At 42.6% G+C, this 12,518-nt stretch overlaps 1 protein-coding gene across 9 annotated transcripts in view; it reads right to left on the minus strand.

The window, feature by feature from the left end:
• Positions 1-12,518, minus strand: part of TCF20 (transcription factor 20) — a 219,557-nt gene that overhangs the window by 39,126 nt on the left and 167,913 nt on the right. For all 9 annotated transcript variants that reach the window (XR_016281220.1, XM_089523762.1, XM_089523761.1 and 6 more), the window contains one exon: positions 3,433-9,153. Coding sequence is in view for 8 of the 9 variants with exons in the window: in XM_089523762.1 (XP_089379888.1) it covers positions 3,433-9,117 (5,685 nt within the window). In the remaining variant the exon portion in view is untranslated. The remainder of the gene's footprint in view (positions 1-3,432; positions 9,154-12,518) is intronic.

A 12,518-nucleotide genomic window follows, 5' to 3' on the forward strand; every position in this document is an offset into this window, starting at 1 on the left:
GGTAAAGTCAGAAAAGCTAAAGCACAGAATGAACTCAGGCTTGCTAGAGAGGTTAAGAACAACAAAAAGAGCTTTTTTGGATATGTCTGCAGCAAAAGGAAGAAGAAGGAAACGGTAGGGCCACTGCATGCAGAAGATGGCAAAATGCTCACTGAGGACAGAGAAAAGGCAGAATTACTCAACACCTTCTTTGCTCCAGTCTTCTCAGAAAAGGCAAAGGGTGCTCAACCTGAGGAAAATGGAGCACAGGACAGAATACGGGAATTTCAGCACAGAATAAGGAGGTAGTACAGGAATACCTGGTTAATCTAAATGAATATAAGTCTCCAGGACCAGATGAACTACATCCAAGAATATTAAAATAACTGGCTAATGTAATATCGGAGCAATTGGCAATAATCTTTGAGAACTCCTGGAGAACAGAAGTCCCAGCAGACTGGAGGAAGACAAAAATTGTTTCCATCTTCAAAAAGGGGGAAAAGGAGGAGCCCAACAATTATCATCCAGCTAGCCTGACATCTATAACAGGAAAGATTCTACAGTAGATCATTAAACAGAGAGTCTGTGAACATCTAGAAGGCAATTCCACAATCACAAAAAGTCAACATGGGTTTCAGTGAAACACGTCATGCCAGATACATCTAATCTTTTTTTATATAAAATTACCATCTTGGTAGATTAAGGGAATGCTGTGGATATAGTATATCTTGATTTTAGTAAGGCCTTTGACAAAGGCCCCCATGACATTCTTGCAAACAAGCTAGTGAAATGTGGGCTCGACAACGTAACTGTTACATGGATTTGTAACTGGTTGACCAGTCAAACCCAAAGGATGCTCAATAATGGCTCCTTTTCATTCTGGAGAGAAGTGACCAGCAGGGTCCCACAGGGCTCTGTCCTGGGCCCAGTGCTATTCAACATCTTTATCAATGACTTGGATGAAAGAACTGGGGGCATAATTATCAAATTTGCAGATGACACCATATTAGGAGGAGTAGCTAATACCCCAGAGGACAGGAACAAAATTCAAAATGACCATAATAGATTAGAAAGCTGGGCCAAAGCTAACAAATAAATTTCAACACGGAGAAATGTAAGGTACTGCACTTAGGGCAGAAAAATGAAATGGACAGATATTGGATGGGGGACACCTGTCTGAACGAGATGTGTGAAAGTGATCTGGGAGTCTAAGTAGACCACAAATTGAACATGAGTCAACAGTGCGATGCATCAGCTAACAAGGCCAATGCAGTTTTAGGCTGCATCAATAGAAGTATAGTGTCTAGATCCAGGGAAGTAACGGTGCCACTCTATTCTGCTCTGGTCAGGCCCCACCTGGAATATTGTGTCCAGTTCTGGGCACCACATTTTAAAAAGGATGTTGAGCGTGTCCAAAGGAAGGTGACCAAAATGGGGATGGGTCTGGAAACCAAGCCCTATGAGGAACAATTTAGGGAGCTGGGGATGTTTAGCCTGGAGAAGAGAAGGTTAAGAGGTGATATGATAGCCCTGTTTAAATGTTTGAAGGGAAGTCATACTGAGGATGGAGCTAGCTTGTTTTCTGCTGCTCCAGAGACTGAGACACGGAGCAATGGATGCAAGCTACAGGAAAAGAGATTCCACCTCAACATTAAGAGGAACTTCCTGACAGTAGCGCTGTGTAAATTTACAGCGCTTTATAAATAAAGGTTAATAATAAGGGCTGTTCAACAGTGGAACACACTCCCTCGGAGTGTAGTGACGTCTCCTTCCTTAAAGGTCTTTAAACATAGGCTGGATGGCCATCTGTCAAAGATCCTTTGAATGGGATTTCCTGCATGGCAAGGGGTTGGACTTGATGGCCCTAGTGGTCTCTTCCAACTCCATAATGATTCTATGTAGCATTTAGTGGAATCTGAGACTTGCAGTTTAGGAAAGGGTATCTGTATTCTACAAACCCACAGAATTCCATAGGAAGATGCCATAGCAATATATGTAGAATCATAGCATTCTAACTGTATGAAATGCAAGGGTTCTTATTCTTCTTTTTCTGAAGCCAAACAGTCCTAGATGCTGTAACCTTCCCTCATAAATGGGTTTCTTTGACCATTTAATCTTTTTTGTTGCCTTGTTCTACTAACAGCCTGCTGGACCTAAAACCTAGATAGAGTACAGTATATTCCATGTTCCACCACCACTTTGTTACAGGCCCTTCAATGGTTTTGTGCCAGCAACAAGGAGCCATTTTTTTTCCAAGAGCAGATTACTTCACTGCCATATTTCAGCAATGCAATAGGTAAACAGCATACATGTTGTTATACAACAAATACAACTTGTTTTCCAGTTTGGACCATGCTTTTGCAGAACTATTATTCAACTGCAAAACAATACATTCACTCTTTGTGCATTTTGTTTCAAGGGGAAATCACTGTTTTACTATTGTAGCTGAACTGCCAAAATAAGACAATATTATTTTCAAGGCTGTTTATGTTATTTTTGAAAATAAAGAAGAACTTTTACTGGTGACTGTAATAATACTTATTTAAAATTTAAAACATGAAATCAACTATAGCTAAAATATGCCAAAAGTTTTTAAGTTTTTGTTTTAAACAGACCACAGATGTAGGACAGAATTAAAAATTATTCCATCTGCATTATTCATGGAAAGATAACCTCCACCAGATCTACCCTAACTAAAACAAGTAGATTCCACATATATAGCTCCTTTTATGATTTCTGAAATTCTTCATTCTCTATTGTTCAGATGATTTTTGGGTGCTATCTGAAAATAATGAGAGATGAAGCAAATAAAAACCCTCTTATGGAGTACAAAAGACAGCATATACAGATATACATACAAGACACATAAAATTAACTTCAACTTTTTTTAAGGTGGAGATTATCCACAGGCAGCAATATAAAATAGAAGTTAATTCAAGTAAGTTAATTTACCACCTAAGTGATAGGGACGTCTGTAGTTCCACTTCCTGTACTAGTTACAAATTAATGAAGTAAGCATTTTTCGTATTTAAAAAAAAAATACTGTAACAGAAGAAAGTTCTGTGGGGTCTGAAATGTAGTGTGTGCCTGTGTGTTAAAGGCAGATGGGGCACAGGTCTGGGTTGCTCAAATTCATCTTATGTGACAGCAAACCATTCCTTATTTTTAGTTGACTCTTCATTGAAAGTTGTTGACAGTATTTGTTTTAATATGTCACCAGTATACCTAAGAGAAGCCAACATAAATCTCAGTTCAAAATCATTCTAAAAGTAAAATAAACTGGGATTTCCTCTCAGCTGGTTTTCAGCATCTATAGAGAATGACTAATCCAAGCAATTACAAAAGCACAAATATGGTGAAGGGACAGCAGAGGGAGTAAAAGCAAAACACAGGAAACGCCATGAAACTTGCTATAAATGAAACATTACAGCATGATTGCTCTGTGGTACTCACCATTTCTTTAGCTATTTCCACAGCTTCCTGAAGCCCATAGAGCCTGCCACAGACCAGGTAAATCCCATTGGCCCAGAGAATACAGCCCTCGTGGACCCAAAATTCATTACTGTCAAGAGGTAGTTCAGGAATTTGTAATTCCAACTCTGGGACACCTTCAGAAGTGGGAATGGGGGGTTTAGAGTCTGAAGGAGTTTTCTCACCCATACTGCCACCCTCAGTGGTTGCCTTTTTACAAGCAGCTCCTCTTGAAAGTGACCGAGAAGCTCCAGTGCAGTCCTCAGAACGGTGGCGTCTCTTAAAGCGAGGGTGGGCAGCCAGGCTTCTCTGCTCCTTTTGCTGCTGCTGCTCTTCCTCCTCCTCTGTATCAGTCTTGGAACCATTAGAAGCACTTTTATGCCGTACCTTGACTTTATTTTGCATTTCTGTGGCCCTCTTAGGGGGAGGATTCTTGGGCAGCGTAGCCACATAATCTTGTGGATAGAAAGGTCCGAAGAGGTCACCCATGTTACGATAACTGGCCCACTTGCCACACAGGCAGCAAACCAAGTGGCCCATGACAGAAGATTCTGTTACTACAGGACCCTGGAGCATGAAAGATGAAGTAGGCAGTACTTTGCTCTCAGCATTGCTGGGAGGAGGTGTTGATGACCTCTGCCCTTTCCGGCCTCTCACCAGCTTATTCTGCTCCTCTTCCTCTGCATTAATTATTGTGCACACAGCACCTATCTCACATTTGTTTACTACATGAATATAAGGGAAAAAAGATTTATTCTTGGTATCAGTTTTATCAAGGGACTGGGTGGCATACTTCAGTTTGATTTCTGGCTCCTGAGGCTCCACAATTGGAGCAGCTCGTCTTGCTTTCCTCTTTCGTGGCTGGGCTGTAGTTTTCCTCCTTTCTCTTCGTTGTCTTTTAGGCTTAGGTTCTCCCCCTACTGCTTCCTCTGGTGGCTGTAATGCTTCTGGTACTGTTGGAAGTGGTGGAGGTGGTGGTGGTGGTGGTGGCGGCTGCTGCTGCTGCTTCTTCTGTTTATTCACACTACCAATAGGCCTTCCCTTCTTTTTACCAGAAGGAAAATATCCCTTTGGAGGAAAGGGTTCTGGCTTAGGTGTCACAATAACTACATTTCCATCTTTTTCCTCAGCTTTTGCATTTGCTTCAGGAGTCAAGATGTTAGATGGGGAGACAGTTTTTGTTTCAGAAAAGCCTAAAGATCCTGTTCCAGCTAAAGATCCATCTGTTCTTCCTTGACCAACAGATTTCTGTGAAGATGCTGGAATCACAGAGGGCACTGAGCCCTCCTTGCCAACATTGGAAAGCTCAGTTGTCTCCTTTTTTACTACCTCGTCTCCCTCCCCATGCCATTCTTCAGATGATATTGTTAGAGAGATTTCACTGGTCAGCTCTTGGCCTTCTTGATCTAATACAATCTCTTCTTTTATACTTTCTGCTTCCACCCCATGATTAGCTGCGTCCCCACCCTCTGGTGGAGCTCTTTTCAAGGACAAAATGTCATCAAGAGTGACAGCATCTGCACCAGCTTCAGCACAGTTTGATGAAGTACTTCTCCTAACATTGGGAGATGTGATTTTCTGAACAATTGCTTCCAATTTTAGGCCACGGCCTTTCCGTGGAGGCAGAATTTTTGTTTTAGCTGGACTTGTAAGGGAAACAGCAGAACAGTTTCTACTGTCAGGACTTGGAAGGTTTCTAGAAGATTCTCCTTTAGAGAGTGACTTGCCAACATCTTGGCTTGGTGAACAGCGGGTATAAGAGTTGAGGGTTTTATCAGCTCCATCTTTTGATGCAGCAAGCAGGCGTGTCTTGTCTTCGGTGACACTGTTCTTCATTTCCTGCAACTGTCTCTTGCTGGGAATAGGAGAAATGAAAGAACGGACCCTCCTTCTCATGATTAAAGGATTCTGAGGAGAGTGATCTTCTTGACCTGGGATCCTTACCAGAGTATTGCCAGATTTAAGTACATCTCCAGCATCATCACGCCTGTGTGGATCACTGTCTTGAGGACCAAATCTCTTCTGACTGGCTGCCCCTAGAGACCCACTGTTCTTCCCAGGAGCCATTTGCCGGGAAAGATCCCAGCCTGATTCATGTTGCTGAATCTTCTGCTTAATTTCACTGCACTTATTTTGAAGAGCACCATCATTTCCCAGCAAGCAACGAGTGGCTTCTTGGCTTCCAATATCATGGTAAGAACCAGAATGAAGATACATCATTCCATCCTTGTCATTTTTCAAAGGACTCCTTACTTTGTCCATGAACTGCTGCTGCCTTGGGCTCTTTTTAGCTGCCTCCTGCCTATGTTGAGCTGCCGCTATCACCCCCTGGGCAGAACTGCTGTTCCAATCTTTATATTCTTCCTGCTGTTGTTGATATAGCTGCCTTTTGTAGTGGTACTGGGAATTCAAACCCTGGTTAGGATCACCATAAGCATGAGATCGAGTATTAGTGTGATACACTGAAGCCAAAGAGGAGCTTTCAGAATTTGATGGAAAAGGAGAGTGCAAGGACCCCCGGTTGACCCTGTCAGAAAGCACCATGTGCGGATTCATATGATGAAGATCTGTCCCAGGACCTCTGCTTCTGCCAGGAGACATCTTCAGTTTTTCTGCCAAATCATGAAACTGAGAGGGGGATTTACCTCTCATTCCCTCACGGCTATTTCCCATTCTGCCAGGTCCTCGTCTCAGCTGCACTGATCGGCTATCCTGCTGTAGCATGTAGTCAGCAGAATCAAGTACTGCAGCTCCAGGACTAGGATTCCCTCGGTAAGACTCATGCTTAAAACTGGCAAGATGACAATGGTCTCCTGATTTTTTGTTATTGATGCTGGCAGAGGACTTAGACTGTTCAAAATCCTCTTCTTTGATCTGGCCACTGTGAGACTTCAGTTTTGTTTCCATGGCAACCAGACCACCAGGGAGGATGACCGACTGTCCTAAACCAGGAGTTAGACGATCACTCCTTCCAGCTCTGCCATCAGTGCTCATATGTCCTACAGAATGAAGCCCTGGATCTCTAGCAATCTGCCTCAAAGGTGATATATCACAAATAACTGATCTCCTTTCAGAAAGTCCTCCTCCTTCATGAGCTGAAGACTGGGATTCTATCTCAAACTTTCTAGGCATGGGATAGTCAGCCAGATTTATCTGTTTCATCTCAGGAGCTGTGCCACTTGACTTTCTATCCCAGTGGCCCCAGTGTGGATTTTCCAAAAGAGATCCTATACTTTTGTTTAAAAGACCTCTGTTACTTAATTCATTGGCTTGACTGATCAGGACATTAGGTCTCATAGCACTTTCCACATTTGCAGCCATTCCATGATGATCTTGTGCATTTCTAGAGTATCTTCTGTCAGGGTGATGATGATAGCCTTGCAAGACTTCCTGCAACAGACTAGGAAATTTCTCATTTCTGCCCTTTCGTTCACTGTGTCCTGGAAAATCCCCTTTATCCTGACTGGAAGGGTACTGTGGGAAGTTGCCAGCATTTCTCTGCACACTAACTCCTATATTGTCTTTGTAGCTATATCTCAGACTACCAGGTGATTTGGAAGGCTCTGTTCTGCCAGGAAAGTTACAGCCAATGACAGCATGTGCCATCTGGCTATTTCCATCTCCATTATGATTAGTACTGTTGTCCCCACTTTTATTTCCTTTACTTCCTCCTTGAGACTCTTGCTGTGATCCTGTAAGAGTGGTCTCCTTCATCACACTGGTAGAAGGTGGTGCTTGAGTACCAGCAGAAGCATCATCTTGTTGGGGTTTATCTTGCCCACTTGGCTTTTCTATTCTTCCTGTCATAGCTTCTCGGGAGACTATCACACCAACTGACTTTTCATTTACCTTTGGAGGAGTTTCCATAGCAACTAAGGCCTCCTTCTCTTCAGGAGGAGACACTATTTCTTCCTCATCTGCAGGGCTGGTGCTCAGTTTTGGGGGCTCATTTTGAGATGCTTGTGCTGGTGATGAGTGAGATCTCTCTAAATTACCCCCCTTGTAGGTGGTGTCTGAACTGGTGCTCTGACCACTCAATTGTCTCACCCTCTCAGCTTGATCCTCAGAGCTACTGGAGCAGCCACCATCAATGGACTCTGCTAGAGGAGACTTAAGTTGTTCTTCAGCCTGTGAGGAACCTTCTGAATTTGTGCAGCTATCAGCCTTTTTGGATGATGAAGACCTTTTAGAGCTTTTCTTTTGAGGAGCCAAAGCATCTGAGAGTAACATGTGCTGGACCGTATTGGGAAGATTAGCCACTTGACTACTTAGGGCACTTAGACTGCTTAGTCCTGGATCTGTAAGCCTCTTTTCTTGCAATCCTTCAAGCCCAAATCCTTTGAAACCTCCACTCTGACCACTGGGGCTTGGCATCATGGATGTTGTTGGACTAAGCTGAGGCATCATCTGTAAGATGCGGTTTCTAGAGGCTACAGGTATGTTGCTTTGTCCACATTGGAGAGTCTCACCACTTGGCATGAGAGGAGATGGTGTAGAGCTGCAGCTAGGAGACTGAACCACAGAGGCAGCTGGTGAGGGGTTAGATATAGGACTGAAATTCTGATGGAACTGCATGGGTGATCTTACAGGAACCTCAGCTTGATTATACTGCCCCACTTGACTTTGCAGAGTCAGCTTTGTTGCAGTATTTGAGTACTGCATTACATGCTGTGAGGGAGGCTGTGGCGGCTGCTGCTGTGGCTGCTGCTGCTGTGGTGGTGGCTGCTGCTGCTGCTGCTGAGATTGTTGTGCCTGTCCTTGTGCCTGTTGACCCGCTTGGGCCAACTTCTGCTCAAAATTCTTCATTGGCTGTGCCTGAAAGCTATAATTTGATTGAGTCCCATAACCTTGTGCACTTGAACTCACAGCATGTCCCTCATACTGTGAGCCAGTATTCACATTGTAACTACCATCATAGTTCTGTCCAGATTGGCCAAAACGCTGAGGAGAAGGAAATGATGTTGATGAAGAGGCTGGAGGCTGGTAGTGCTGGCTATACTGACCCACACGTAGCTGATAGCCAGAAGCAGATGAAGGCAGAGTTGAGGAACGCTGCATTGGTTGCAAATGAGATGTGCTAGAGGCAGACTGGTTGGAGGCCTGCGACAAAGGCTGATGAGACTGGTAGAGCTGCTGCCTCATCTGTTGCACTTGTTGCTGCTGCTGGCTAGAAGTCTGCTGTTGGTACTGAGTACTACCAGGGGAGAAAGGGCCAGTATAATCCTGCTGATAGTGAGTTACACCACTAAGAGATGAATGTTGTGTTTGAAACTGGTTCACATGACCCTCACTCCCATACTGATTCCCGAAGCTGCTCCCTTGTGGTGGCCCGTAGCTCTGCACTGGTCCAGAAGGCCTACGCTGAGGGAGCTGCTGTCCTCCGGCTGTTACAGGATCCTTACCAGAGGCCATATAATAGAATTCTCCTGCTTCTTTTCTGAAACCTTGATAGCTCTGATGTCCAGAATTCTCACCAGCCATTGAGGCAGAGCTTCCTGTTGCTCCACGTCGCCCACTGCTACTGCTTCCTCCACCTCCTCCAAAGCTCTGGAACATCTGAGCCTGCTGGCGGGTGCTAAATTCTTCTAGCCGGGATGCACCATGCACTTCCTGCGCGTAGTTCTGCTGGTTTCCGTGGTAACTGCTTTGCTCCCGAAAGGACTGCATGCTGTTTAGCTGCAGAATGACAGCTCAACAGCCCACCTAGAAAAAGAGAGAGAAAAATATATTCAGGTATACCAGTCAGATACCATGGGATACACACATACACACACATATATAATGAGGTTAGTCTCTGTTAGCTAAAATTTCAAATCATAACATCCTCTTAATTACCCATTTTGTCATTCATTCCTTGGGCTACTGTTTTTTTCTGCCTTAGCAATCTGAGAGTAAAGTTTTCTGCTAATGTTTCTGCTCTTTATAGTAAACAAAGAGGATATACAGGGTGATTCAAGTAAGAACAGCTTTACTTTTGCATAATTCTTTTTGAATCACCTTATATTTGCCTTTCCCATAGTCCACACAGGAATTGCCCAAACAGCCATTAGAACCACCCATTCTCAAAAAACAAAACAGTGCAACAGTGTTCACAACAGCATCCAAAAAGGAAGTAGTCTTGAAGAGGTGAAATTGCAAATATTTTTAAAATGCAGCACATTTTTTTCAACCAGTCAGATGCAGACTTATACTTAATATTTATAGCAAGGAGGGAAAAATACAACAAAAATACATCAAGATTTCTATGAATCTAAGAAGTGACTTCAGACTTTAAAAAGGATGTGGAGAAACTGGAGCGACCAAAATGGTGAAGGGTCTGGAAACCATGTCCTATGAGAACGACTTAGGGAGCTGGGGATGTTTAGCCTGGAGAAGAGAAGGTTAAGAGGTGATATGATAGCCATGTTTAAATACCTGAAGGGATGTCATATTGAGGAGGGAGCTAGCTTGTTTTCTGCTGCTCCAGAGACTAGGACCCAGAGCAATGGATGCAAGCTACAGGAAAAGAGATTCCAACTCAACATTAGGAGGAACTTCCTGACAGTAAGGGCTGTTCAACAGTGGAGCACACTCCCTTGGAGTGTAGTGGAGTCTCCTTCCTTAGAGATCTTCAAACAGAGGCTGGATGGCCATCTATCAGGGATGCTTCGATTTAGAATTCCTACATGGCAGGGGGTTGGATTGGATGGCCCTTGCAGTCTCTTCCAACTCTATGATTCTATAATTACAATTAGTTATCAACATATACAATGGAATTGGATCACTTAATTTATCTCCTTAACAAACTTTAGCAAGTGGCAATGTACACAAACACCATGGCAACATACGGGTGTGAAAAGCTGAATTATATACTAGAGGAGCAGCTCTAAGGAATACTGCCTATCCAACAGTCAATTATGTCATACAGCATAAAATGCTGAGAACCAGTGTGATGTACTCTCGAGACCAGGGTTCAGATCCCTGTTCATGGAACCCCCCTGGGTGACCTTGGGCAAGTCACACTCTCTGAGCCTCAGATGAAGGCAAAAGCAAAACCCCTCTTAACAAATCTTGCCAAGAAAAAGCCATATGTTTGCTTTAGGATTGACATGAGTTGGAAATGACTTGAAAGCAAACAACAATAAATAAAGTGATCAGCTATTTATGTGAATGATTGAAGTTTGCTTTTAATAAAAAATCAAGTTAGGTGTCCTATAAGCTATACAGTGCTGTTACAGAAGAAACATTTCTACAGTCACCCACAGTGTGGCTATGTTTAAAGGTCAGAATTGATCACATGAATGTTTCTCACAGAATCAGTACACCAGTGACAATGCTTGCCAATTACGAGGAGGAGATAATCACCCACAGACTTTGGTTTCAAGGCCTTTAAAAATGTTACAACTCTGCTCTGGGATGATCCCCTGGGAATAAAACATCTCCTACAGCAGATCGAAAATATATAAAGAGATATGGTACCTGGAAGAGCAGCTACAGCCATCAAAAAGCGAAGGTTCCACATGATTCAAAAATATGGCTCAAGGAGTTCAATGAGAGGGATTTAAAAATGGCACCACAAACCAAACGAAAAGCATTCATGTCAAAAAATGCAAATGAAAGGAGGTGGGGAGGGGGGGAGATTTAGTAGTAGTAAAGAAAAAATGAACATTGTTCATACCTCACAAAATGAGGACAGAAATAGGGTTTGGCCACTGCTGTGAAAATGGGAAAGTGATGTTCAAAATTATATCTGAATCTGCTTAAAACCACATTTTAGAAAAGTTCCTTTTCCAAACTCTGCTTAAAACTATGAAAAATATTATGCTTTTTACCTGTGGCATACTCAAAGCAATATACTAGAAACTCTCATATTTCTCTTACTTCTTTCTAGATGAATTTTCAGCTGTACCATTAGTTTTAGCCATTCCTCTCAAGAACATTATTTGCTATTTGACATTTTTAATTTGTTGCTTGTTTTACTGAACCCTTTCCTATATTGTTATGTATTATTTATATGTATTATGCTACTACTTCTTAGATTGTATGCCATGGGCAGGTTTACTCGTATCTATTTTATTGTTTGTATGTACAGCGCTATATAAATAAAGCATAATAATAACAACAACAACAACAACAACAGGACTACTCTGTGTCATGGCATTAAATATATATTCCTCCAAATATGGCTCAGGCCCTCTTCAGAGCGGCCTGAGGGCGGAGTTGGGGCATGGTGTCCAGATGATGGCATGCGGCGTCATGATGCTCCTCCGGCGCCGAGTCCATATGAAGCAGCACTGAAGGAGTGCTGCACAGCTGCAACAACACAGCTATGGCGCCCTTTCAAGGGAGCAAAAAGGAGCCGCTTTTTGCAGCTTTTTGTACCCTTGAAAGGCTGGATAGGGGCCACAGGGAAGTTGCCACAGCTAACTTTTTGCAGCACTAGCCTTGCAATAATTCTTTGACCTACACAAACCTACTATCCCTGCTTTGTCACAAAAACTACACTATTAGACAAATATACAATATCTAATATTAACTCAGTTCCAGGTTAAGTGCAGACACACATATATGGTTTATAAACATTCTGATGTTAAATAAAGCCAGTCAGTCCTTTGCAGTATCAACAAGTACCCAACAGATAAAAATGTTCCTTTTATTTTATTACTAGTCATTCAACACAGTTGATTCATAAATTGTTTTTATTGAACAAACCAACAAATTATTACTTACAACAGACTTAGAAATATAGGAAGCTGCCTCACATTCAATTACACCTTCAGTTAATTTAGTTCAGAGCTGGCAATGGTTTTTCAGGGTCTTGGGCAGTAGCCTTTCTAAGCCTTAGTATACTAGGATGGCCTCTCATTCAAGTATTCATCAGATCTGATCCTTCTTACTTATAAAATGCAACAAATTCCAGTGTGTTCAGGCTGCTATGGTGGTATAAAACATTTGTTCTCCTCAGTTCGATTACCAGGTGCTTTGCAGTATGATGAAGTGATACTTCTAAATCGTTCTTTGATAAAACTGAATCTGATTCAAGAAATTGTTATCAACAGAAACATTATCAATGGGTAATTATTTATTTG

Source organism: Sceloporus occidentalis, unplaced genomic scaffold, assembly GCF_023333645.1.
Source record: "Sceloporus occidentalis isolate IW3139 unplaced genomic scaffold, rSceOcc1.0.p SCAF_5, whole genome shotgun sequence".
NCBI lineage: Eukaryota > Metazoa > Chordata > Lepidosauria > Squamata > Phrynosomatidae > Sceloporus > Sceloporus occidentalis.